General features: G+C 37.7%; 3 protein-coding genes across 6 annotated transcripts in view; 2 read left to right on the top strand and 1 right to left on the bottom strand.

The window, feature by feature from the left end:
• Positions 1-3,803: 3,803 nt before the first annotated feature.
• b3galt9 (beta-1,3-galactosyltransferase 9) lies at positions 3,804-6,680 on the bottom strand. Its single transcript, XM_015043635.1, has 2 exons — positions 5,310-6,680; positions 3,804-5,215 (listed from the first exon to the last, which is right to left on the bottom strand). The coding sequence occupies exons 1-2, from the start codon at positions 5,343-5,345 to the stop codon at positions 4,121-4,123; spliced, it is 1,131 nt and encodes a 376-aa protein (XP_014899121.1). The 5' UTR covers positions 5,346-6,680; the 3' UTR covers positions 3,804-4,120.
• Positions 6,681-6,787: 107 nt separating this feature from the next.
• On the top strand, positions 6,788-10,908 carry psmd5 (proteasome 26S subunit, non-ATPase 5). Its single transcript, XM_015043604.1, has 10 exons — positions 6,788-7,022; positions 7,635-7,779; positions 7,855-7,968; positions 8,063-8,191; positions 8,409-8,518; positions 8,636-8,778; positions 8,980-9,171; positions 9,602-9,711; positions 9,827-9,967; positions 10,111-10,908. The coding sequence occupies exons 1-10, from the start codon at positions 6,850-6,852 to the stop codon at positions 10,366-10,368; spliced, it is 1,515 nt and encodes a 504-aa protein (XP_014899090.1). The 5' UTR covers positions 6,788-6,849; the 3' UTR covers positions 10,369-10,908.
• Positions 10,909-14,144: 3,236 nt separating this feature from the next.
• Positions 14,145-27,404, top strand: part of kcnt1a (potassium sodium-activated channel subfamily T member 1a) — a 31,870-nt gene continuing 18,610 nt past the window's right edge. Inside the window, exons 1-9 of one of the 4 annotated variants that reach the window (XM_015043600.1) lie at positions 14,145-14,332; positions 14,415-14,618; positions 17,517-17,684; positions 24,328-24,407; positions 24,561-24,708; positions 25,301-25,348; positions 26,346-26,394; positions 26,508-26,567; positions 26,923-26,997. In XM_015043600.1, the coding sequence (XP_014899086.1) occupies positions 14,319-14,332; positions 14,415-14,618; positions 17,517-17,684; positions 24,328-24,407; positions 24,561-24,708; positions 25,301-25,348; positions 26,346-26,394; positions 26,508-26,567; positions 26,923-26,997 (846 nt within the window). In that variant the 5' untranslated portion in view covers positions 14,145-14,318. Of the gene's footprint in view, positions 14,333-14,414; positions 14,619-17,516; positions 17,685-21,131; positions 21,471-24,327; positions 24,408-24,560; positions 24,709-25,300; positions 25,349-26,345; positions 26,395-26,507; positions 26,568-26,922; positions 26,998-27,404 lie in introns of those variants that run through there. The other 3 variants (XM_015043601.1, XM_015043602.1, XM_015043603.1) reach the window with 3 other exon arrangements.

Genomic DNA, 27,404 nt, shown 5'->3' with positions numbered 1-27,404 from the left:
GGTTTGTTTTGAGTGTCAATTTTTGTAAAAAAAAAAAAAAAAAAAAAATCTCTCTGGACCATCTGAGTCATGAGAGCTCTATTTTGTTAGGGCGGAATACAATTTATTACATTTCCAAAACCCAAAAGGATTCTGGACTAATGCAAGAAATGGATCAAGGCCTGCAGCCGACCTCATGTCCAGTTGAATGAAGCTGTGATCCACGGCAACTACCACACGTTCATCTGTACAAAGGTAACTGGTAGCTAACATTACTTTTTTTTTTTGTCATAATGACTTATTGATAGTCAAAGAATCAGTAAGTGAAGGTAGTTATGCTTGAATTTATGTGTGTAAATTCAAGCGCATGTTTTCATGCTGCTCCATGGCAGCATGAAAACATGCGCTACAGTAACTGTGGTATTTACATTTGAGCACCTTTTTATGCTAATGCTTATTTTTAAGCATATTTCTGAAGGCAGATTTTCACAAGTCTATTATTTAAGTCATTACTCGCCTGTTAAATACATGCAAAATATGTCCAACACAGCTTTCACACTCAATTCAATTTCACTGTGATGGCATCCAATGAGATTTTGTGATTTCTCTGTTGCTTTCCGCAAATATCCTTCCAGACCTGATGTAGGACTCGTTAAAGAATTTCCTTGCCTGTTGCCTTTGCCTCAGTGTTGGCTTATAAGGCAAAAATGACTCCAAAAATGTCTCTGGTTGAGTTGAGTTCCACTGCCCAGCTGCGATTGTACAAGTTTGTTTTGCTCTACTTCTGCATGGGGGCAGAGCTGGTGTCATGCCGAGCTTTAGGACTACTAATTAATGGACTATTTTGTGTCAGAAGATAATTTTTTAACATAAAATTTGTTAATGCAGTCAAATCACCTAAAAAAAAAAAAGAGCGAGATTAGACCACTGCAATTAAAGATTTTATTAATTTTGGGGTTTTTTACTTAAAGTTACAAATAAGTGTAAAAGACATTGTAATAGTGTGCATGTTTCAGTAGTTATAGTAGTGGTAGTAATGGTAAAATTAGTTTCAATGTATTTATTTACCACTTCATGGTAGCATAGCTCTTGTGCTGGAGATGCACAATGTACAAATGTCTTCTTGCAGCAATATATCTCATAAAGTTGGTTGATATCCTTATTTGTGTGTGTCTTAAACGAGAAATACCATCAGATCTAGTTTGTCTTTAAAAGCGTTTTGTCAGCTCAACTTTGGTCTGAAAAAAACTCTGGAAATATAACATTATATTTTACCTTTGGAAGTGATTTCGAACTGAAAACAGCAATAAATAAATAAATAAATAAATAAATAAAGGTAATTTTTATGTACTGCATAAAAAGAAAAAGAAGAAGTGCTTGGATAGTAACCTGCTGAGGTAAATTACATCTGGAGCAATTTAATTTCACTGTGATGGCATCCGAATCCAGCCGTTGACATGACTAATCATCTGCCAGAGCTACTTTTGACATGCTGAGGTGTTATTCTTTGAAGTGTTTTGGCTTTGTGACAGAAAGCTTAGCAGACACAGTGGAACTGTGCCAAAGAGGAATGGAGTGTTGCAGTGTGAACTGCTGGCAGGGAGACGGTTGCACTACAGCCAAGCATTTTGTTTGGGTAGTTCATGGTACCAGGACAGGAGCCAAACGTTTCCGTGGTGGAATTTAAAATGAAGTTTAAAAACAACATTTACAGGACATAAATTTGTTCTTCTTGATTTAAATGTTTAGCTGGTTATAAACTGACTGATGGTGAAAGTGTAGTTCAGGCTGTCTTTAAAAAAGAAAGACAGGAGAGCAGGTGATAGGCTAATGTCTAGGCTGACTCTAATGTTATTTCAGATCAAATAAAACTCCCGCTCAGATTGTACAAACTGTTCTGTCCGTTTTTCTGTCAGAATAAAGGACATAATATACTCAGCAACTCCAGCGTTATTTGGCTATGACTCAAACTAACCACCAGATGTCCTCATTAACACAAAAAACCTGTGTCCTCTGGCAGAGGTAGAGGGAATCTGTTGTCAAAACTGACAAACTGCACAATGCCTTGAAAAGGTTCTTATACACCTTAAAGTATATCACATTTTACAACAATATAACTTCAGAGCATTTTATATGGAGTTTAGATCAACACAGAGTAGAACACAATTGTTAAGATGACAGATCAACACAGAGCACATATTTGTAAGAGGAATAAAATATACATTATTTTCTACATATTTCCATATTTCACACTATGAACAAAACAACAATATAACCAACTACCTTTAAAGACAGCCCACCTGTTTGTATTTTATTCTCAATATGAATACAAGTGTTCTGTGAAGAACTCAGAGAACTCTACAGAACATCCAGTATGGTGGAGGCAGCGTCATGCTGTGGCAATGCTCTTTTTAACTGGAGGGGATAAAGTTATGAAGAAGTTTAAAATAAAATGAAGCTTAGGAAAACTATCCCAAGTTCTGAACATCTTACAGAGCAGTGCCGAATGCATCATCAAAATGTAAAAATAAGTTTACATTTTAACCTTATTTTAACATTTGAAAATAAGTTTGCAATGTAAATTTGTCAAGACTTCCATTCAAACCGACATGCATGGCATGGAGAGCATTGATCAGAGAAGCAGCCACAATGTTAATGTAACTCTGGAGACCCTGCAGGGATTTGTAGCTCACGAAGGAGAATCTGCCAATAGGACAACTAGTACTCCATAAATCTGGTGTTTGAGCAGATAGCCAGAAGTCCTGACTGGAGTCCAGCAAGCTGGGATGCAGCAAGCATGTGGAAGAAGTTCATCTATAATTTGGATGAGATCAAAATTTAACATTTTAGCCTGAAATTAGCATACTTTCTTAGTGGGGAAATGCTGTACATCACCCTGAGCACCACATCTCCTCCATGAACTATGGTGACAGCTTCAGTGGGAATGGATGGAGCTAATTACGGCCAGAACTTCAATGGAGTAGAGGGATGGATCTTTGACAGTCTCTATTTTGTAAAAGAACAAATCTCTCTTGACCATCTGAGTCATGAGAGCTCTGTTTTGTTTGGGTGGAATATAATATTTATTACATTTCCAAAACCCAAAAGGAGCCTGGAAGAATGCAAGAAATGGATCAAGGCCTGCAGCTGACCTCATGTCCGATTGAATGAAGCTGTGATCTACGGCAACTACCTCGTCTGTACAAAGGTAGCTGTCAGCTAACATTACATTTTTTGTCATAATGACACTTATTGATAGTCAAAGGATCAGTAAGTGAAGGTAGTTATGCTTAGCCTAATAAGCTAGAGCTTAATCAGGTTGGGAGCCTGCAGAGAGACTTTCCCATCTCTCTTCAACTGTCCTACTGACTGAGCTTAAATTAAATTGCATTGATACATTTTTAGTCTCTAGAGCCTAGACATACAAGTGGTAAAGACACACTAGCAAAGATATATAGATGTAAATGCTGAACAATTTTGTCCTACAAACTTTTCAGATTTTTATTAAGAAAATAAAAACCATACATCATTTTCTTTCCACTTTATAATTGTGCACAGCTTCATCCTCCTATGTCACATATAATGTTTATAAAGCTTGTTGCTGGGATTTAGCAATCCATTACGTATGGCTAGATACTTTCCAGATTGGATATACTATGTTTTACAATAAATGTGCTTCAAAGAGAAAGAAAACCAGAGTGTCTATGAGCAGAATTTTTTTTTTCTTTAATTTTGTAGACATCTACTGTATTTCAATTATCAAACACAAATAGAACCATGAGCTTCTCGACACATTATGTTTAAAACTTTACATTTGTTTATGTTTAAAATTTAACATTTGTTTAGTGGAGGTTTCAGCTAAATCAACCTAACAATTAGTAGTAGGTGAAAAACAGAAAAAGTATGAAATTCACTGGGCCAAACTAGGTTCTCACAAAACACAAAGCAATCAAGAAAAAAAGATTTTAAAATAATCTGTTTCCACCTTATCCATCCATTGAATACGCAGAGGCAAATATTTTCAGATGTCAAGTCTTACACTTCAGCTTATTTAGATTTTTGTTGTAACACCTTAGAGTGCACAAAAGCAAACTAACAGAAATACTCTAAACATAGTGTTATGCCATTTTAATTTATACAGTCAAGTCTGCTCTTTTGAGTTTTGAAATAACATTTTATCCAAATATGTGCGGACCTTGCAGGCCACAAGGCCAGAGTACGTCTTAAGCAGGGAACATTTTCCACCTTTCTGTTGAAGGTCTTGCCACACTCGTTCTAGCTCCTGGCTCCCCATTCCTGCCGAGCTGAACAGATGTCGGTAGCAGCAGGCATTGTAGTGGATGTGTCTCTCTCCTGAGAACCTGGCACTGTGAGTTGGTGTGACGCCCGCTTTCTGAGCACAGAAACCTACAAAAACGTCAACCGGGATGGGGGTAAGGACCGACGACGATGCAACGTAGACTTTACGGGCCACATCCTGCGACAAAATGTAAGCAGTTCCTTCACAGTACTCTGGTAGATACTTGTCAGGATAGAGAATGCGGGAAAGGTAGCGTGGGCTCTTGGGGTTCCTGTCAGGGGACTCTTTCTGGATCACTCTGCCTAGATACAGGTCTTCTGAATTCCTGTGAAGCCCCCGCAGGTAGCTTCCAATGGCAGGTAGATTTATGAACACAGAGTCCTCAGTCAACAGAACCAAATGTGCGCGAGGACAGAAAGTGATTACCCAACGAAGAGCCAGCAGTGTGTTCTTCTTTGCTCCATAGAGGGACGACACATCTACGACACGGCTTTGGATCAAATCACCATGAAGTTCAGACTCTTTGATGAGATCCTGTTGGGTGGTAGAAGATTCAGTCGATGCTGTGAAGAAGAGTACCTTAATGGGAAATTCTTGAATTTGTGTTTGGTTTGCCCACGTTCTCCTCACTGCATTTCTTTGGGTGATGTTGGCTGGAGAGCTGAAGACCAGAGCGAAGAGGAAGAGATCGGGTTTTCTGCAGGCATCGGGATTAGAAATTATATAATCCCTGGATACATTCTGTCTTGTGGTGCTCAAGTCCAGTTTTCTTGCTCTCTCCCTCACATCTGCAACCATGCCGTCAGTGTAAACCACGGGGGACGGCTGCAGGAGGTACTCCTCAACAAAATCTGCCCCGAACAGCAATGCATGGAACAGCAAGATGTTGAACAGGAGGAAACACCACTGATGGGTACGCAGCTTACACAACCAACACTGCAAGTGTCAAAAAAAGGAATTATTCTAAATGCAGTATATGAATCTTTTTTAAAAAAATTAAATTTATGAGTTCAAAAAACATGGTTTGTACCTGCATGACAGCTGCTGCAAAAGCCTCGTTGCTCATCTGTTTATTATCTGCAAGTGATTATTGGACCCGCCACGGCAGAAGGCTCTACAACAATAACAGCTGACCACACAGGGTTTCCACTTTCATGAAACCCAAGGACAATGTAACTGTGCACCCTGATCCCAACTGAGATCTTGATTTCGAGGAGTCCGCCTTACATTATGCATACTAATTCAGTGACATGTAGAAAGAGTAGCTGATTAAAGCCAAAAGATCGTTGAAGATTCACCATTCACCACAAACTACTGAGGCAAATAAATGACATTGATCCAATGAGACCAAAATCGAGCATTTTGGCCTACAAAACAGGCTGTAACATGGTTTTAAGAAGCATGTAACTCTGCACCCTGTGGTCACGTCTTCATTTAGAAGAGTGTATGCATACTAATTTACTGACATGTTTAAACAGTAGCTCCAAAAGGTGAACCTTTCTTAAAATTTTATCGATCAACTTGACTTATTAGGCAATATGTAGCTCACATTATTTTAATAATACCCCCTTACTGGATTCTTATTAATTTAACAAGCAATATGTTGCAGATGTCAAAATTAAAATATAGGCCCTGGAAAAGATTTCAGAATATTGATCCAAATTATAAATGGAGTAAGACAAATGGCACTTGGCCTTTTATTAGAAAAGCTGTGGCTTATAAAACTTTGTTATTCAAACGTTGGAGGGATGTGAAGAGGTGAAATGTTTTACAGGTACAGTGGGACATCATCAAGTTTTAGTTGAATGTTTTTTCTGGCCCAGTGCAAAACACAGTTGATGGGTCTTTAAAGCCATTTATTGAGAATCCATGTGGATGTTGTAACCCGGTGCAAATTCTGCACTCAATCTAATGCTGATACAGCTATATTTCCACAGACCATCATGTCTTGAGTATTTTAAGAGTGAAGTTTAAGAGTCACATGGTGGTTAGCACTGCTGATTCATGGAACAACTCCTAACTAAATATTAGAGTTAAATGTTTAGATGCCACAGCTTTTCCAAATACATGGCTTCCTCCCACTGTGGAAAAACATTGATCACAGTGAGCTTACAAAATCTGTGACCATGATAGTCTCTCACTCTCTTTAATTGTAAAAGCTGTACAAGCTCTCAATAGGATCAATGGATTGTACAGAAAATATTATCCCTATTTACGCTTGAAAGTAAAGTTATGAAATAAGGTAAGAAACAAACAAAAAAAGAAAAGTGATTAATGCAGGAGTGAGTGGAAAATTTATTTTCAGTAATTTTGCTTTTTTTGAGTTATTTTATTATTTTAAGACAATCTTAAAAGCATACAATTGTGGCTGGTGTTATATGGTGCAATAATATCTCTCAATACCGAGCAAATAAGTTAGAAGGGAAGGCAGTCGAGCAAGGTAAATAAAGTAATCATGGGTGTTTTATTCCCACTTAGTCCACTAGGTGGTGGTAATGCGCTCCTGGTTGTGTGAGGCTAATGTGACATGAAGAAGAAGCGGAAGTCGTGGATTCCAAACAGAAACAGTCATGGCAGCCACCATTCAAAGTTTGCTGGAAGAAATATCCGGAGTTGAAGACCCAGTAGAAGAGTTACAGAGCTTAAAAACTGCTTTGCTGTCCATTCCAGTCAGCGCCCTGAGAGACGTCCTGAGCGGACAGCGTTTCGATGTGATTTTCTCTCTGCTGAACACTAATGAAAGGTTGGTTTGTCTGTCTCGGTCTTGTTTACACTCTGTTGAACTCAACGATTGCCCATTTATTGCTGAGTCAGTGAGCATGTTACTCAGCTGTAGCTGCTTGAACAACTAATGGGTTAGCATAACCGTAAGGATAACGACAGGAGAGGCTAGCTAACCTCTCCTGTATCCGGCATGCAACTAAGGCTTTTTGTCAGGTGACCACAATGCTACACTACTTCAGTTTATTTTCAGTCATGTTCTCTGAAACTAAAGTTTTGTTGTTGTTGTTGTTGTTTTTAGCAGACCCAGCCCTGTTTTATTCACAGACATACTTTAAGTAAATGCATAAGAATTTTTTCCAACATTTTCCAGCCGTCCCTTAAATTGAGCAACTGCAAGAATACAAGTTTGATAGTTTGGTATAACTTTCAGTTAGAGCTATATTAGAATAATATCATGGTCAAGATGCTAAAGATCACATATAGTAGAGAGGTGGGTGTGGATATTTAATTTATTTTTAAACTACGATATGATGACGTTGAAAAGATGAAGTGGATTTAATAAACTGTTAGTTGCTGATGTAAACCATTTGTTACAGAGGTTTTGAGTTATTAATATGTTCTGTGTTCACAGGGAGCAGGTTGATCTGTGTGTGGACATTCTTGAACGCATCCTAATAGCCCTCAGTCCTTTGCATTTGGTGCAGAACTACAGAGGAAAGCTGCAAGAGGGTTTGAGCCATCCAAACGACACAGTTAAGATACTGGCTTTGACACAGGTAGGGAGTTTGGACATGTACAGTAGATAGCAGCCAGTAAAACAAATATTTTATTAGCCTTTGTTTTCCTTTCAGATTGGCAGGGTGGTGGAGCACCCAGACGCTGTCACACAAATCCTCAACATCCATGACATTTTACGGGCAGTGATCCTTTGCATCGGTGAGGAGAAAATTGCTGTGGCAAAACAGGTGAAAATTTTAGACACTGAAAGTATTTTGTTCCAGTTCGTCCAACCTACATGGTGTGCAATAACTGCTGTTTGTCTTCTTCTTCTTCTTCCAGGCAATTCAGTCCCTTTCTAAAATAAGTCACTCTAAGTCTGGATTAGACAAGTTATTTCAGAGTGATCTCCTTGAAGTCATGAAGGAAGTGATGGGCAAAAACGACATAATCAGATACAGAATATATGAGGTGATTTAAATTCCCTCGTTTTTTTTCCTGAAAATATTAGATGAATGTATGAATGTTTCATTTTTCATACTTGTTCACATGAAAATAGTTTGCTTACAAAGTAAAATAACACAATTGCTGCAAAATAAGTGTTCTCCACTTTATTTCTTTTTTCATTTTTTTTTTTTTTAAAACCTGTCACGTGACCAGCTCCTCTCGTCCTTCTTTCTGCTTCCAGCTGGTGGTTGAAATCTCATCATTTTCTCCAATTTCTCTCGGTTACTGTGCCAACAGCGGCCTCATTTCCCAGCTGCTCAGCGAGCTGACTGGAGACGACGTCCTAATCAGGTAGCGACAGTTTTTGTATCAGTAAAAACTAATGCATATCATGTTTGTTTATCTTCTTTCTGACAGGGTTCCCATGCTTTTCGCAGAGACTATTTTTATTTGTGTCTTTCCCACCAGGGCCACTTCGATTGAGATGGTGACCACTCTGGCTCACAGTCAGCATGGTCGCCAGTATTTGGCCCAGCAGGGCATAATGGATAAGATTTCCAACATGATCAGAGGAGCCGATATGGACCCGTTTGCCTCCCTCTACCTTCCAGGTGAATACGTTTTCAAAACTACTTTCACAATTCAGTACCAGCAATCAAATGGTGGTTTTGCATTTTGGTGTCCTTGTTCTTCTTATCTGAAAAAAAAAATGAAGTAGTTGACTCAATAAGGGCACTTTGAAACTTGTTTTTACTTTTCAGGAAATGTTAATCAGAACTCTGACCCTTACTGAATATATGCTGCTGGTTTAGGTTTGGTGAAATTCTTTGGGAACCTGGCCATTACGGACAGCCCCCAGCAGGTTTGTGAATCCTACCCCATCTTCCTGAACAAGGTGTTTGACATGGCCATGGATTCGGATCCCGTCATGGTTGGTGTGGCCCTGGACACTTTGGGATTACTTGGTTGTACAGTCGAGGGGAAACAGGTTCTCCAGAAGACGGGTAGGTGTGATTTCTGTAGGTCTGGATTTTTGTGTCTTTCTCCATAATTTAAATGAACAAATGTGTTCGAAAATCACTCACGGGAGTGGGCCAAGTGAATTGAGTAATAACTTTTATTAGCAGGACAAAACTAAATGTAAATACACCAACCGGCAGAGAAAAAAAGGCTTTACAATCAATGTTTCTCTAAATTTGATTGATCTTAAAAGAACTGTAAAGCCTGGAATAAAATGACCATTTACTGTAATGTTTACATACGTTTTTATATTTTTCTGTTATTTACACTTAGTGATTTCTTTGGGAGGTTTTCTGGTCATCTGAGATCACATCGAAGTCAATTATTCAGTCAAGCAGAGGAGTCATAACCATCTTATGCCTAAAAGTTCTTAATTATTACTACTGTTTTTTTGTTGTTTTTTTTTGTAATTAGGAGAAAACTTCAAGTCTGTGTTCTTGAGAATCAGCCAACATGCTAGTTCTGGAGCTACTGAGCTCAGAGTTCGAAGCTTGGATGCCATATCACAGCTGCTCACCCTTCTGGTAAAGAAACAATCTGGTCAAAAACGTTACTGTGATACAGTTGAATACACTTCATTAATCAACTCAACTTTGGCATTTTTATGAGTTTCTACCTTTTTTTTTTTATTTTTTACAGCCGGAGCATCAGACAGAAGACCTTCTGTCCCTTACGGAGTCCTGGTTCCACCTTCTGTCTAACCAGCCAATGGATATGATTCGCAACATCAGCACTCAGCCTTTTCCAGAGCTGCACTGCAGGGCTTTGAGGATCTTCTCTGTAAGTATCCTCCATCATTACTTCCTGTTTACCCAGTCATTGCCTTAAAAACTAAAGAACTGTACCATTATTTCACAAGAGCAGATGGTGACAAGAGATGGTGACAAGTGATAATTAATACCATGTTTGTGTGTATTTATTAGGCCATTGCAAGCCAGCCGTGGGGTCAGAAGATGATGGTTAACACTCCTGGTTTCATGGAGTTCATTCTGGATCGCTCAACTGGTCAATCAAAGGAGGCGAAAGATGCCAAATTTGAACTGGTGGGATCTCTTCTGGGCTCATCTACAGCGTCAGAAATACTGGGCAGTCAGAACTACATCCGCCTGAAGACGTATCTGAGTGAAGGACCCTACTACGTATCAGCCGTGGCCTCCGTCAGCACGGAAGGAGCCGACTAATTCACTTAAAGTCGGCATACACACTAGGCTTTATTGTTTAAGTATTTGGTGAATTCATTGTTAACAAAACGCCTCATTTTGATACCTATTTTGTTTAAAGATAACAGATTTTTAGCTTAAATTGGCAAATGTACCATGAATCACTAGAAAATGACAAATAAAAGACTATTAGCCATTGAAGCTGTTTAGATACTTTTAGAGAAATAATTGGCGTAAAATTACTTGAATGACTTTATACATTTAAAATTGTAATAGAAGGGAAGCAAAAAGCAAGCTTTCATGTTTTTAACCACTTAGTTAAGCAATAAACTCTATAATATGTCAGATAGTACAAGTTTTTCATCCAGAGACGCTGTTCAGTTTTTTTTCTACGCTTTAAACTTTGAACTTATCACAACAACTTCTCTCCAAAGTTATGTTTCTTTTTGTGTCAGTGATTTTTTTTTTTTTTAATAAATGTTTACAAATATATATTTCTTTACCTTTCATGTATAGGAAAACAAGTCATGAACAAATAAATTTGGTTTGGGAGATTCAAAATAACATTCTTTGAAATTCCATTTTAAGATAAGACATAACTTTATTAATCCCCCATGGGGGGAAATTACATAATTGAATTTATTTAAAGCTAGATTATTTATATTTGTACTTCTAAATTAAAATGAGAATCTTTACAAAATGGAAGCATATAGTACAGTAGCAGTCTCTTCTATTTTAAACCTTTGTTCAAAATTAAATTTCCGTGCCATGTTTCAGAAATGCTGCAGCTTCTAGCAATTTTAATAATAGTTCAAAAATGGCACTTTAATATTTTAGATGAGATGGAGGTAATAAAATGGAAAAAACACACAGTTGTATATATGGCACATTATTTGCATAAATGTGCAATGATATTCAAATGTCTTGAGGCGCTTTTTATATTCTCTTCAAATGTTATTCTAAGACACTTTTTAAGACACTTTAAGAGTCAAGTATTAAATAATTTTTATGTACCATCAACACAAATCAATTGATTAAATATTTGGTATGCAGTAAAATGATCCTCAGGTCACAGAAAAAGACTAAGGGCAAAATCGTTGTCCTTTAATGTAAAAAGAACTAATTACAGGGGGACAATTTATTAGGTTAGATAAAATGACTTTATTGAAGTTCAGCACTAAGTCCTACTTTAATTAACTGCAGCTTCTGGAGGTTTCCCAGAAGCTGCAATCTGGCCATTAATCAAGGCTGCAATTTGCAATAGTGGAGCATTCCATCACTAAAACAGCCAGAGGGTTTGCTACTAAATACTGATAGAAAATGCTATTGCGTATGGTAAATGACTGATGGTTGTCCATCTTACCAGTTGGCCTACAGTAATTTGATGGGGTTGAATCATTTTTGGTGCAATTAATAATATATCTGGTACAAAATATGTAGGTTCAGAAGTTATTGTTGTAATGTACTAAGTTCTGAAAATTATTCCTTAAGCAGTTCAAACAAAATCTTAAATTGTGCATCATAATCAGCAAAATGGTGGAATTTTAAAAGTAATGTCTAAAAGTTGTTTTAACATTACTTTTTGTTTTGCATTAAATACCTCATCTATTTGTAGTGAATCAGTCCTAAACAAAGCATGTTAATAAAGTAGAGAGGATATAGTGTTACAGGTTGCTTACAGCCCTGGAAAAAGTTAAGAGCCCTCTGCACTGAACCCCATTGAAAACATAGTTGTTCCACCAAATATTGATTTCTGAACTCTTCCTGAGTTAAAATGTTAGTATTGCCGTTTCTAAATGAATACAAACTTGCTTTCTTTGCATTATTTGAGGTCTGGAAGCATCTTTTTAGTTATTTTGACCATTTCTCGTTGTCTACAAATACAAAATTTTGGCTTGGAATTTCTAATACATGCTGTCAGTAGTTCATAGAATAAAAGAACAATGTTCATTTTACTCAAAAAATATACCTATGAAAAGTAAAATCAGAGAAATTGATCATTTAAAGTGGTCTCTTAATTTTTTCCAGATCTGTACATCTAAATATTTAAAACCTTCCAGGTACTTTAATGTAGTCTTTTCTGTGACAGATAATACTTTTAAGCGTTTCACATTCTAGCTCATTTAAAAATGCAATTAGTGTATTCTGCTGAGTCATTCTCAATGCAAAATGGCTCTGACATCCCCTGGTCGCATTAAAACGTGTCTGCAGGTGGAGTATCACGTCTTTCCATCGCCACAGCATTAAAACAACAAAAACACTTTTCTCCTGTGAGCTCTGACTCAACCTCAAGCATCCATAATAAGCTTGAAACTCATGAGCAACCTCACATCACCGTGTCCCCTGTGACTCATCGGTTCACCCACGTCTTCTCCTCCGTGTGCCAACGGATCATCGGAAAAAAATATCCCGTCAGTCTTTTCACTTGATATTTGATTTCTGACATTCGCTTCGTAAAAAGGCAGAACAGGGATGGAAAGAAAAAGAACAAAGCGTGCAGGGAGGGAGCAGTCTTAACATGTGGAGATGCTTTTCTTTGTGCTTTTTCACCAAGGTCACTGTGTCCTCCCTGTAATTAAATCTGTTCTCATAATGTAAAAGCAAAAACTTAGGAATTTGTCTTGCTGTAGAGTGTCTTGTTAGACTCGGTGATGATGTAGATGTTTCTACCAGTTGATTTTTTTTCCCCTCGTAGATAAATACAATGGCTAATTCTTATACTGGCTTCATATTTTCTAAAGGTTGGAGAATCTGAGATGGACAAGATGCGGAAAGTAGGAGGAAATGTGAAATTTTGCTTCAATGGTGAATCAGCCCTCCATCATCAATTAGGTTGTGTCAATCACACGGGTTCAACAACAGGTTTGTCGCTATAATGCCTTCATTTTTCAGCTCTTATTAGGCTCTTGGACCATCATTTTATAGACTTTATTGTTGCCTAACACCTAAACCCATTTCCACACATTTCGTGAGTGCTTTGTTTAATGTGATTTCAAAACCACTTTGCAGTAATTCAACTGAGCAAAGTACCCATCATTACAATTTATCTCAGTGGCATCTGTTTCCGAGCACTTGCAGAACAGATCACTTTTTTGGCAATAGATATAATGCCTTGCAAAAAGCTTTTAACTCTTTCAAATTTTGGCATGTATTCTATATATTTTATTATATTTTAATGTGATAAACAAGCAAATAGTGTATAATTGTGAAGAGAAAAAATAATTTCTAAGTAAAAAACATATAAAGGGAATAGTGCTGTTGTACTCAATCAATTCAGCTGTTATTTGTCTAACAGCTTTTTTTATTATATATTATGTTATATTTTATTAAAAATTTCCATAATTCTTTGCAAAATAGCTGAACTTCTCTCTGATTGGATGAAAAATGTCTACATAGCATAATTTTTTACATTTTGCCTAATGAATATGCTTTGACCTAAATCTGATTGAATCACCTGAATAGTGCATCTCTGCAGCTCGAAATTCAATTTGCTCAAATTCCTCTGTAAGTTTAGGTGGACATTCGGGTCTTGGTAGGAAACCCAGACTCAAATCAAAACACTTTTTTACTCAATAGAAACCTGAAAATACGTGATGAAAATTCAAGTTTAAAAATCAATAATAATCTAAATAGTTTCCATACGTGAGAAAATGTGCAATTATTCATTCATAATTATTGTATTTTACCTGAATGTTTTATGTGGTAATACACATAAAGTCCACCAGATGGTGCTGCTCTCCCTTTCACCTGTGCTGAAGCAGGAGGACCCTGTCATGTTCACCGCTGCAGACCTGTCTCTCCTGTGCGTCTCGCCCCCCTGTGACGCTGCCAGTCTCGGTTTCTGCCTCCCGTTCAATAGTCCCACCTACATCCTTCAGTTTGTCAGTTTTCTAACCTCATTACACAGTCCTCACTTTGGCTTGCAGCCTCTTAGGTGCGTAGGTGGGGAAAACAAAACACTCTCCTCCAAAATGCACCTGCATAGGTGAGAGGCGCAAGTACAAGGAGGGATAACTTTTGTTGAACAGGAGCGCCTTTTATTTATTTATTTATTTATTTAATTTTTGGTCGTGGGTACGCTCCTACCTGGCAGATCGCCCTCCGATGCAATTAACCCAGGAAGACGAGTTTGTGCAGGACCCCACGCCGACCACCGCAGCAGCCCTCCAGTCGGACAGAAGCGCCGGATCTCCGGCCAAAATGTGCAGCGAGTGCTACGTGAATCAGTCATTTGTGAACGACGATGGGACCGTGAGCGCCCATAAGCAACGGTAAGGGGGACACAGACAGAAGTTCAGGCTTCCTGTGACTTTTTTTTTTCTTTTTTTTTTTTTTTTCAATTAATAAAAGTTACACTCAGATTAAAAAGCTGTGTGGGTTTTAGAAGAAATTTTTTATTGAAAAATATGAAAAGTGACTGTGATATGTGCGCTGTTTGTTTGTTCATCCATCCACACACATGCACTCACCTGTCCCCGCTGTTATTTGTTCAGCTGCTCAATGCCTCAACCTTCAGCTATGCTACACTTTACACTACTGCTCCAAAAATTGCACTTTTAAAACTGAAGAGCGTCATCATGATGTCTCTGTTTATAACATTTGTTATATTTCAGCAATAAATTCTGAGAAAACATAAAAGAAATATTTGTGTAACATTGTTATTGTTAATATGCTTGGAGATCTTTTAAATTATTTTTTTCCCCAGATTCTTTTTTTTTTTTAATTCTATATTTCTGTATTCTAAACTAGTTAGCTACCAGTGGTTATTTTCTGAGATTAATAAAGTATTCTTATTCTGATTCGTACACACATACAAATACAAAGTGAATCCTCGCTTTGATGCCTAAATCGACTATGAAGTCCAGTGTGCTTCAAGAGACAAGAGTGTTTCCTGTTGATTTGTTTAGCACAGTGTATTTTACAAAACCGAAGTGAAAACACATACCACTCATCAATTATGAAACACCTCTGACAAACAGCAATCGATGGAGACACGATGTGAGTTTCAAGGTGTTTTTTTTTCTCTCTCTCTCTGTTTCTCTCTATCCGGTCTGTTTTGTGAATGATGCAGTCTGCGTTTCTAGGAGACTGAAAGCAGCACCAATCATCACATCGACCATCATCACTTCTCTCATTATGCCAATTAAAAAAAAGATGCTTTTTTTTTTTTCTTTTGAAAAGTAACCCATTCTTATCTGTAAGAGACTCCCATTCGCGCGTGAAAAGGCAAATAAATTAATCATAGGCGTAAATCCGGGGGTTGGGTGGGGGGGGGAGGGGGCTAGGGGGTCCGAACCCCCCCAATCTTGGAAAATTTTGATAAAGGAGACAACTGGTGTTTGATCTTGAAAACAAATTGTTGGGAGTTTATAACTTTTAAGAGGGTCCGAGACAGCTCCTGGTTGGATGAGCAAAGATATGCCTTATTTGAATAAATTAAAGAGAAGAATACGCCTTTACTATAAAAGTTTGTGCACGTGAGGAACAAACTAGATTTTGCTCTTTGCAATTTCTCCAAAGACATCTTTGCCTTTCTTTCTCTCTTCTTCTTTTCTATTTGTCTCAGGTAACTGAATGTCTGTTTTAATGAGTTTGAAGTGTCTGTGTTGTTGATGTGACGTTATGCTTTTAAATGCTAGAATAAACTCTGAAAATGTATGACGTGGAGCGTTGACTGTCATCTCTGTGTGGCTTTTGTTTCCACGCATGGAATCATTGGATCCGGGAGCACAAGAGAATATAACGAGCCAGAACTTAATGATTTTATTCTCTTAACAGTAGCCAATATTTCAATTATATTTAGCTTGCTAACTCTTCCTTTGATAAGAAGAGTTTGAAACGGGGGCGGCTGAGCATTACCACTAGCCGACAGCTCTGTATAGGAGCCGAGAACAGAGGGGCTATTGTAGACAGTAAAACAAAATAAAGTATGTCTTTATTTCTTACCATCTTCAACGTAGAGCCTTTAAAACCACAAATAAAACCTGAATAGTTTTTCTAGAAAACTCTGGTGCTAACCTTTAAATTTAAGTTATGATACTTCCCAAATATTCAATTCCTACATATTTATAGGTTTTAACATGAAAAAAATATATATATAAAAGTTAAAAGCAACTTAAGTTATAATTTAAATAACACATGACTTGTATTGAGAACCACAGCAATAAATCAATATTTATGAGGAATTTTATTCAGTGGAGTTACTTATTAAAACTTGTTTTTAGTCAGAGCCTTAAGTTTTTATAAAGGTGTATCAGAGATTAGATCTGTGACTCTGAACCAAACTCATATCTAAGCAACATTTGAATCTTAGTTTGACTTTTATTCATGGGTCTCAACAGGTTGTTTGCTGAGAAAAAGACTTTTGTTATTCATTGCTACTTACTAGTCATTTTTGATGGTGCAGCTTGAACAAAAGAATTTCAAAGCACATTTTACTGTAACTTTGCTGACCCCCCCCCAAAATTGCTCTTAAAAAATGTCCCTGTTTATGCTCCCCCCCCAATAATGAGACGGGATCTACGCCCTTGAAATCAATACATCCACTTTAATCTGCTCCTTGAATTAATAGACATCCTTTTTTATTTCAAAATCTTTTCCAGCAGAACAACGCCTCCAACCACAATGGGAGGGTTTAGATCAAAACACATGTATTTCAATGGCCCAGTCAAAGTTCAGTCTTAAATCCTGTTAAGAATCAATCAACTAAAATGCTGTACACTAACTGTGTCTAACAGCTTATTGATACAGATGTTGTACTTGTCTGAAATATTGTTTTAATACCTGTTCAAATGAAGCAGAAAACCTTTGCTTGGGCCTCCCAGAACACATTCATACATTTCTTATGTTAAATGGTCCGTGTTAAGCTGCAGTCTTTTATTGCCTCTGCCCCATATTTGTCAAGTCGTTTGTATGCATAATGGCTTGAAGAGACATTTGTTAGTTGCTTGTTTTCTGATCTGTTAACCATACTTGTGTGCGTTCCTGTAAAACCTGACCATTTTCCACTTTTCCACTCCCTTTCTGCGCTTTCTCTTCTTGTTCCCGTGCTTCTTTCCATCATTCCCTCTCCATCCGTCCCAGCTCCCTCCATTTGTACAAGGCCCTTTTTTCCTCCCTGCCCTTTATTTCCCTTCTGCCTCTTTACTTGTCTCCTCTCGCTCCTGTAGCTCTTCCCCTGCTCCACTTCCGACTAACACCAGCTGCAGCAGTGGAGTTATCCTAGACATCTCCTCGCTGAAGATGGAGCAGATGGAGAGCGAAGTGCCTCCGTTGCCGCCCCGCTTCCGCTTTAGAGACTTGCTGCTGGGAGACCAGAACTTCCAGAACGATGACAGGTAGGCGGAGACAGAGACTCCAGAGCCAGGCCACACCTGCCGCAGTCTGACCAAATATTACTAATGCAACTGTCGCAGCTGCCGATTTTATCTGGAGGGGTTTTGGAAAACTCTGTTTTTGAAGCAAATTGCAAGAAAATCTCACAGTTTTGTGCATAAATTGAAAATAATCTTTTTGTTACATGAATTAAACTTAACCTCCTGATTGAATAGTTTACCAGAGTTTACAATGCAGCAGTAGCAGTTCTTATTAGGTATTTTAAAGCAGGGTTTGAAACCAATACTTTTGAATTCACTTACAGCATCAAGTAAGGTTGTTGACCTTATTTATTTTATTTAACCACTAACTGGCCTTCACACTCACTGGATCCTGCTTGTGATCCAGCTTGGATCACAAGCAGGATCACAAGCTGGATCACAGCACTTTATGAAATGTCAGCACTTAATTTCATAAAGTGCTGAAATTGAGGACTTTATGTACAGTTTTCTACAATAATTGTGTTTATTTTAGTTGGAGCACTTTTCAGTCATCTAGTAATCAAAAGTGTATTTTGAAATGTACTGCATTCACGTGTCAGTGCCTTAAATTTTGGGTGGTGACGTTGTCCATGGTGCTGACATTTAAGGCTGCACATTAACTTCTTTACTTTAGTCGTTCTCTTTCAACCAGTCTGTTTCTTGCAGTCTTAAACAGTTGTAAGTGTGTTTCATTCAATCCACATTGGAGGTAATTTGGATCTATAGGTTTGGGTGATGCTTCATGTCCTGACCATGGTGCTGAAATTGAAGAATGTTCCTAAACTTCTGTATTTGACTAAAGTTTTTTTTTTTCCTTCTTGTATTTAAAGCTGGAAGCGATGACATTTCATATTGCAAATACGTTATATTTAGTTGTCTTTTTATCATCTTTTGGACCATATGTCTGCCTTGTTGTTTCTGATCAGGCAATCTGTAATCCTTTCATAAATGATAGAATCAAAACTTTTGTGTATTTTAATTCAGTTATTTTACAGAAAAAATAATTGGCATTGTAATAATCTGTGACAGATCGCCTTTTCCAACTAAAATGGATGAATAATGCATGTCAAAACGTATGGCACCACTTTGTTACTTGAACTTCTAAAAACAACAAGGATTATGACACCTTATTGACAGACAGGATATCTGGGCCCCAACAAGAGAGTTGTTGTTATAGTAAAGGTTACAAAATATCATTCAAGAATGTGTTTTTTTTTTTTTTTTAAGTTAACTGTGACTAACCTGTAGACATTATGGAAGAAAATAATGTTGGAGGACCAATGATAGCATTGGGTTTGAAATGTAAAACAAGTTTGGTTTAAAATAAAAAATACAAAAGAAAGGATATTAAAAAAACAATCAGCAGAAACAGGAGTCAATGTTTGGTGATGACGAAGTAATTGTTGGGGATGAAAATGGGTTTCAGCTCAACAAAAAGTCTTTATTTTTCCCAGATATTTACGACAGAGACAATGACAAAAAGCTCCATCATCAGTCACCTGGTTATGAAGCTGGTTAACATGAATCACTGGCTAAATGAATGGATGATTGGTTGAATCAGTACAGCTGATGAGCTGTCAGTCCCACTGACGAGTTGTATTTTACTTTCCTTTTATTGGTTCACTGGTAGCTGCCTCCCAATGGCCGATCTGCCTGAGATGCTAAATGTTTTAGATGGTCTTCCACAAATAATCCAAACTATAAAAACAGAAAAAGAGATGAATACAACACTACTCGCAGTTCTGGCTTTATTGTGTATTTTACATCTGGAAAAAGGTGGAAATTGCAGCAGTGAAAATGATATACCTGCTTGAGGTGTCTTTAGAAAGCTTGAATATCCATCTGCTAAGTGAAATAGTTCTCTACCATTGTTATGCTTTTTCTTGATAAAAAAAAAAACAAAACACTGACTGAGCAACATCTAAGATCATGGATTTCTTTCTTTTCATCAGGTTTTATACTTCTGCTCCTGCTACATTATTTCCCTTTTTCTCTGACAGTCAAAATATTGTTGAGAATAGTTTTTTCCAGCGAAGCCAAAGTCCAGTATCTTGAAAATGATTTTTTTTTTTTTTTTTTTTTCTTTTTCCATTTTGTGACATATTTCTTAGGAGTGTAGCAACAACTAAATGCAATTTTGCATGTGGTGACAGAAAAAAAAACCAAAAAAAAACCTTCAGAGTAGAATGTCAAGTGAAAACCACCTCTGGCTGAGCATTTATTCCAAAGTGACCTTTAACCTGTCTGTCCTTGCAGGAATAATTGTTTTCTCTTTGATAAAGAAGACCAAATTGCGAGGTCTCATTATCGTTTTTCAGCTCTGGCCCTTTACGAGGAACCTGTCTCTTGTTCCCAGTCGATAATGTTGCAGGAGCCGAATGACGCTTCAGGTTATATTAGAACGGTCATCAGTAAACAAATGTCACTGGTCACATCTGAACAGAGATCGTCCATCGTTTGAATGTTCCTTTCTTAAAGGTGAAGGCATGCTAAAGAAAAACACGTCAACCCATACAAAGAGAAACATTAAGACGCCATTATTAATTGCAGCGCTGCAGTTTTTTCTCCTCCCCATTTTAAGTGCTTTCATTATCCTGTTACCAAGGGGAAGCCTCTCGGATCTAAATATAACGACGGAAAATGTCACATATTTTTGCCGGCACAAGTCACAGGACGGCGCGAAGTGCCCACATGTAACTTGAAAAGCCACGTTAAATGGATGTACCTGTGTGGGCGAGAGGAGGTTCAAGTGGAGTGGCCTCATCCAGTGTTTTCAAAAGCACTGACTCATGCAGGAGGTCATCTATAAATTAGCGCTTCAGACTTCCCCCCGTACCCCTCTCTTATGCGGTGGAGACGGAAAGAAAAATACAGGGAGAAATTAGACGGAAGCAGTCTTGTTCGTTGATTCTTTGATCTTTTTCAGGCGCTGCAGGTGTCATTTCTCGCCAAACCATTCACATCATTAGAGCCTGAAGAGCCCCAAATCAACAGCGCAGCCAAATACTTCGCTTCCTTTCTGTTATTGGAAGAACAAATACCCAAAAAGGAAGGAAATGAGGAAATATAGATTTACAACAACATAAATAATAATAAAATGATATTGACCTTAATTTTATTATTAAAATTAGCAAGACAAATACATTAAAAAACACATAAAGTGAAATTACAAAAAACGTGTGTTTCTGAATTTTACTGGCCGAGTTGGAATAATCAACATGCCGTTACAGTTTGCACACAATCTCTCTTTATCCTTCAACGTTTCACTGCTAAGGTTTACAGTTTCTCCAGGTGCTGCAGTGTCGTTGGAGAGGTCCACGCTGCAGCACCATCACATACGGTTATTCCTATCATGGTAGCGTTGCTGTGGCAACAGGTTCGCACACAAGCTGGGCGGGAAAAAGACTGTATACAACTCTAAAAATATTCCCATTACACAAAACAAAAAATGATCAAACACTGCGCAGACGAAATTCTCTCCATGTAGCTCTAATTAGTGCGTGCGTGTGTGTGTGTGCGTGTGTGTGTTATTTTTTTCCTCAAAAAGCTCAACAGTGATCATTTTCCAGCAGAGACGAGCTATGTTACTACAGATCTGCATGGGAGTGCATTAGTCAACCAGCCTTAGTGCAGGAGTTTAGACTTTCTGCACGACGCAGCAGCAGGTGTCCCCTACGCGATGGACTCAGAGACCATTGTCCACACCTGGATCAGTCCTTCTGTGGGAATTTGGAGGTCGGACGTTTTTGGTAGTGACGCTGGCCAGAGGTAGGATGTTTGATGTCATTAAAAAAATAGTGGAGGAGAGCTCTGCGGACTGACACCGTGGGGTGTCCATATTGTTTTTCACTGCTCAGGTGAGACAGATTACACAGCTGCTTATGGGTTTGGTTGTTAAGGAATGATGAAAACAACAACAAAAATTTGATTAACAAGTTTGTGCTTTCCAGATGCTTATGTGTTGTTATGAATCATAACCTTAAGTGAATCTGTTTATCTTGCTCGTTAACATGCCCAGTGCAATTAGTGCTGCGGCTCAGTACTGGTGTAATTGTTGCTACAGGGTAATTATATCAACTTTATATCCCTTAAGCTGAAATAAACCGTGCCAGCCACATTTAAAATCCAGCTTTTATTAGAACATTTTATTGAGAGGAGGGAAACTTCATGTTGAGAAACCATTTTTTCCCCACTAATGGCATTACTATTGATGCCCATGCTGTCAATATTCTGCACCACATTTAAAATGTTACTCTTCCTGTAACATTTACAAGGTTGGAGCAAACCGCAAGATGGATCACTGACCTTTTCCAGAGTCACTTCAAAATACTTCACAAGTTTAGTAAAGGATTCAGGTCTTGGTTCTATCTTAAAAAATGGCAGCTTTTTAATTAATCCATATTTATTGTTCTGGTCATATGTTCCCATTATTATTCACTTATTTATTCATTTTCAGTTTCCTGGATGACCCCAGAATACTTTTATTCAAGCTCTCCTTGTATTTCTTTTGATATCCAGTCAATTAAAAAAAAAAATAATAATAATAATAATCATTTAATATTATTCATTTGCTGTATTGATAAACATGAAGTACATCTTGGTTTATTAATGCATATCTCTCTGTAAGCTTGTATGTTTTAGTGCTTTAGTGCTTTTCCCCTGAAACAACAAAATGACTCCACAGCGTGATTCAGCTTCGTAATTGGGATGGGAGCTAATAAAGGGGCATTCCGTACATGTGCACATGTGTGGGCAGTGGAATGAGACAGACAGAGATCAGTCTGTAGGACTCGCAGCAGCTCTCTGTCTCTCTGGGTTTCTGCTCATCCCAGTCGAGATGGTTTTGCTCTTTTCACACGTTTCCATGTTTCCTTCACTCTTTGTTGGACTTTTTCTGCACTCTTAAGTAGAGTTTAACCTTCAAGTCAACACCGCAACACTATTCTCCCTGTCCATGACAGTCATTTTAAGCTCAGACTTTAGATTAGTAGCAGAATCTGCATAGACACACACACACACACACGCACACACGCACACACACACACACACACACGCACACACTTCTAAATCACTTCTAATCTCTTAGGTTTGCACTTTGCCTTTTCCCCTCACGCAAATTCTCTCCTAAGAGAAAAGTTTTGAAAATTATTTATTAATTCTGCTAGAATTCATTTTTTGTTTCAGAGCTGCATGGCTGTGTGGCTCTTCTTATCTCTTTTTGCTCTCTTTGCTTGTGTGTTCTCTGACAAAATTCTGATTAAAAATCACAAACTTCATTGTAATTTATGAGAATTTTGTGTGACAGGGCGACGCAAAGTGGCACATAATTGTGAAAAGGAAGGCATAATAACGCAGAAGCATACGTTAATTTAGTATTTATGTGTATGGCATAAAATTACATTTTTAGGGATTTGATATATCACTTTTTAGGAAATTTAGCATTAGATTTAGACCCGCAGTCTGCAGTCATACATACAATGGAATTGTCTTTATTAAATCATATTCATCTTTTATACTAGTCTAGTCAAAGTTCAGACCTACATCCAATTCAAATTTTGTGGCAGGACTTTAACATTTATTTTCAGTTACCGTCTCCATATTGCAAAGAAAAATCTGGGGGAAAAAAATGCACAAAAAATTGCAGGTGCAATTGCAGCCACTGGATGTGGGAAGAGGAATCCATCATGTACAATTTTCAATTTGCTACAATTTGCAGACATTTATTCGCAAAACAGCTTAAAAACTACACAAGCTGTTAAGATCAAAATAAACTTTATCATTCACAGGGGAAATTATGTTTTACAGCCAGAAAATAATAAAGAATATTATAAGAATGTATATAAATATATAAGTGAAATATTATTACAAATAGTGTTTGTAATAATAACGCACATTTAAACTAATAACATCTCCACTTGGGCTTATCAGGTTGTGTTTTTAGTGAAGTTAACACTAACAGGGTCAAATTAAAAACTTTATTGTATTGCACTTCATCACCACTGTGAGCCAATAGCAGCAACCCGTAATTTTCCTTCTTGTCCATATATGCACTATTTACATTTGCCTTTCACATAAAATCCCAATACTAAACAAGTAAAAAGCACTGTATCTGTCAACTATATATGGTAAGTATAAAAATAAATACTGGTGTAAAGAAATTGCAATTTTATTACATCTGTAGATATTGATTTTGTTTTGAATGACGATCTAAGCAAAACAGGTTATAGTTTCTGATTTAAGCAAAACAAATAATGTTCTCTTGACTCAAGAAGTCTTGACAAGTTAAGTGGTTGCATAATAAAATAATTAGTCTTTTTTTTTCTTTTCTTTTTAATTTCCTTCAGGCTAAATCCTTCCACCGAGCTGCAACAGCTGCTCTTTGATGGCTTATTTCAAATTGCATGATCCGCAGTTACCCCGCCTTTTAATTGGGAAGAAAATAAGACACGGAAAATTACCCAACTCTCCTTAGGCAAGATGATTAGAAAAGCAGCAGGATGAATATTCAAGCTGTTTTCCCATCTCTGTTTAGTAAAACCATCCATGTGCCCTGCATCTTTTTTTTAATTTATTTTTCTTTTAGCTGATTCTCATCTGACAGTTGTCACTCTTTGTTTCCTGTCAGGGTGCAGGTGGAGTTTTATGTGAATGAAAACACCTTCAAGGAGCGTCTGAAGCTTTTTTTCATCAAAAACCAAAGATCAAGTAAGTGGGCCGCTCAGCGGGGCGTCTTCTAACGCCCCTGAAATGTTCCTTAGTGCATTAAAATGGACCATTTTGGGCCAAAACTGTTCAACTGCGAGCATTTGCAGAAGCCGCAGCGAGGAGAAGCTGCTCTGATTTGTCTCTCGTCTTCAGGCCTCAGGATTCGTGTGTTCAACTTCTGCCTGAAGCTGCTAACATGTCTGCTGTACATCATCAGAGTGATGACGGACAGACCCGGTCAGGGCACAGGCGGCAGCCACAGCTCAGTGCAGCAAAACGCTCCAAATGGCAACAACAAATGGTTAGTTCACACCAAGAGACGGATTAAACATAACAATGACACACACATTTCTCTCTGTTTGCACACTTTATGAAATTCATAGCAAGTAAAAAGAGAATAATGTGACTTAAATGATAATGAAATGCAAAGACGTGACTGAACTCAGTGGGTTGGGGGTCAATATAATGAAGGAAAGGTCATATTATTGTTAAATAATGATTAAATGCATTTCAACAACAGTAGTTTGCCTTCATGTCATGGGGAAGCCTGTAAACGGGCATCGTTTTGGTGATACTGGAACTTAAGTTACCTCACTTCGTTTGCTAAATCGATTGATGTTTTGAATAATAGTTTGTTTGTTTTTTTACCTGGAGGAAGCACATGTGGATGCAAGAAGCTATTAAAGCAATTCTGAAAGTCGCTTAAATCCTGTATGCAACAACTTTACAAAATGTCATTTTAACTAAATAATGCTGAGGAATTTTTACTTTAGGTGACATTTATGAAACTGGTGCATTTGTCTTACTAAAGTACCAAACTATGGTATATCTACATACACTTTTCAGCTTCTGTTTCCATTTTGTTTTAATTTCTCTTCATTGTTGCATTGCAGCGTCGACTGCCAGTGGAACGGATCAGTGCAGGACAGAGAAATTAACTGGTGAGATTGCATCTGCTGTCTGATTTTTAGATGTTACTTTATTGGTTAATTTGGTACAATGTATTTTAATTTCTGATAAAGTGTCAGCTATGCTTTTTTTGGCAGCCGTGCCAAAGGTCTGCAAGAACTATAAGTGCACTTATTTTGAAGTACAAAACAAAATCCCACATTAAGAAAACTATAGTTTGTAACATAGGAAGTAGTATTTCACCCATTTTACTTTATATAATATAACACTGTTTTTCATAGCCACTCTTTAAAACTGGAAAGAATAAGGAACATTCACGTAAAGAGCATGTGTGCTAATATTCATACATCTAGAAATAACCAGAGAGAAATGGCTAATGACCTAAACTTGCCCCCATCAGAAAAATCCTAGTTTAGCACAACTAGAACTGTGGCAAACGAAATCAGATGAGAACCCAAATTATTTTGCCACCATGCACACATAGCAGCAGGGTATGGGAAGTAAAAAAAAACAAAAAACTTCAAAGTTTTCTGCTAATTGCAGCAATAAGTGGCATCTTGGGGGTCAGCGAGTCTCCATAACAACCATTCGAGTATATCTACATGGCAGTCAAGTTTGGGAGGCATTGCAAAAAAAAGAAAAAAGTCTCTGTTCTGCTGACAGGTTTTGATAAATACTACATTTACTGAAACCGCTTGCTTTGATCCGATGTGTCACAGATTGAGCCTTTCAGCAATAGACTCTCCAGGTGGGTTCTTGTGTAATCGATATGTTGAAAAGCATCACTATTGGTAGGTTCGGTGGAGGATCTGTCATGCTTTAGGGTTGCGAAGTCCTTGGGAATCTTCTTAGATGCTGAAATGTGAGGACATTCTAAACTTTGAAGTTGTTTTTGCACGTCGTGGCAAAGGGGTGTCAAAGAGTGTTGGGGATGTTAAATAAAAGTTTCATCTTTTATTCAACTCGGATCCTGCTATTTTGAGTTCTGAATGTAAACATGGAGGATGTTGCATGCTCTCTCTTTGTTAGGGACTTGATCTTCTGGGTGGAGAGGAAAGCTCCGGTCTGGGCCATTCAAGTGAGTCACAACAAAATCAAGAGCAAAGAGCGTTCCACCTGATCAGTGCTTGTGTCTAACGTGTCGCTGTTGTTATGAATTTACCAGCTATGTTTATTCTTTGCTTTGTTTAGGTGATCGTGGCCATAATCAGTTTCCTGGAGACCATGTTGCTTATGTATCTGAGCTACAAGGTGAGTTGGAGACGCAACGGAATAAAATCACACTCGGCGGTCCTGCATGATTAAGGCATTCTGTACAATTAATCGCTTTCACAGCATAAGACTGACAATCCGTAAGTGGTGCAATTAGCCCCAGTCATTTGTCACAGCAACAGTAAGGATCTGCGCTAATTACAGGATCTGGTTGAGGTGAGGAAGTAAGTGGTTGATGAGGATGACAGACTGTGATGGGGAAGAAAAAAAAAAAAAAAAAAAAAAAAAAAACTGAATCTGTGCTGTGACTCACTCCTTTGTGTGGTTGCAGATGAAAAACTGAAAATGTGCGTGCATGTTTTACTTATTTATTATTTATTTTTCTTTTATCTAGGGGAACATTTGGGAGCAGATATTTCAGGTTTCCTTTCTTCTGGAGATGATCAACACAGTTCCTTTCATTATTACAGTAAGAATTTTAGCTGTTCCTAAAATACTCATTATCTGTCCTGTCAGAGGGTATCGCTGTTGTTGGTTGTCTGCTTTAATGAGTCATAGTCTGCATAGATATTCATCACTATGAATGAACAAGGCAAAATGTGTGGGATTAGTGAGGCTCGCTGCATCTTGCCTACAGACGACCACGCCTTGATATTCAACATTAAAAACTATTTGCTTGTCCTAAATTGATTTTAACATCGTTTATAGAAATAGGTCATAATTAAGTTTATTCTGAATGAGCAAAGTTTAGCTGTAATATTTTAATTTTGCCAACATTTTTCTATGACTAGAAGAAATATTAATGTCTCGACTTGAATCTGATGAAGAATCTAAAGAAGCAATTAAAGATTAGGGTGATGGCAAAGAGTCCTTCCA

The sequence above is a fragment of the Poecilia latipinna genome, unplaced genomic scaffold, assembly GCF_001443285.1.
Source record: "Poecilia latipinna isolate Pla-1442-1.1 unplaced genomic scaffold, P_latipinna-1.0 Scaffold642, whole genome shotgun sequence".
NCBI classification, from domain to species: Eukaryota; Metazoa; Chordata; class Actinopteri; order Cyprinodontiformes; family Poeciliidae; genus Poecilia; species Poecilia latipinna.
Note: the sequence above shows the minus strand (reverse complement) of the source record. Positions and strands in the feature narration are given on the sequence as shown.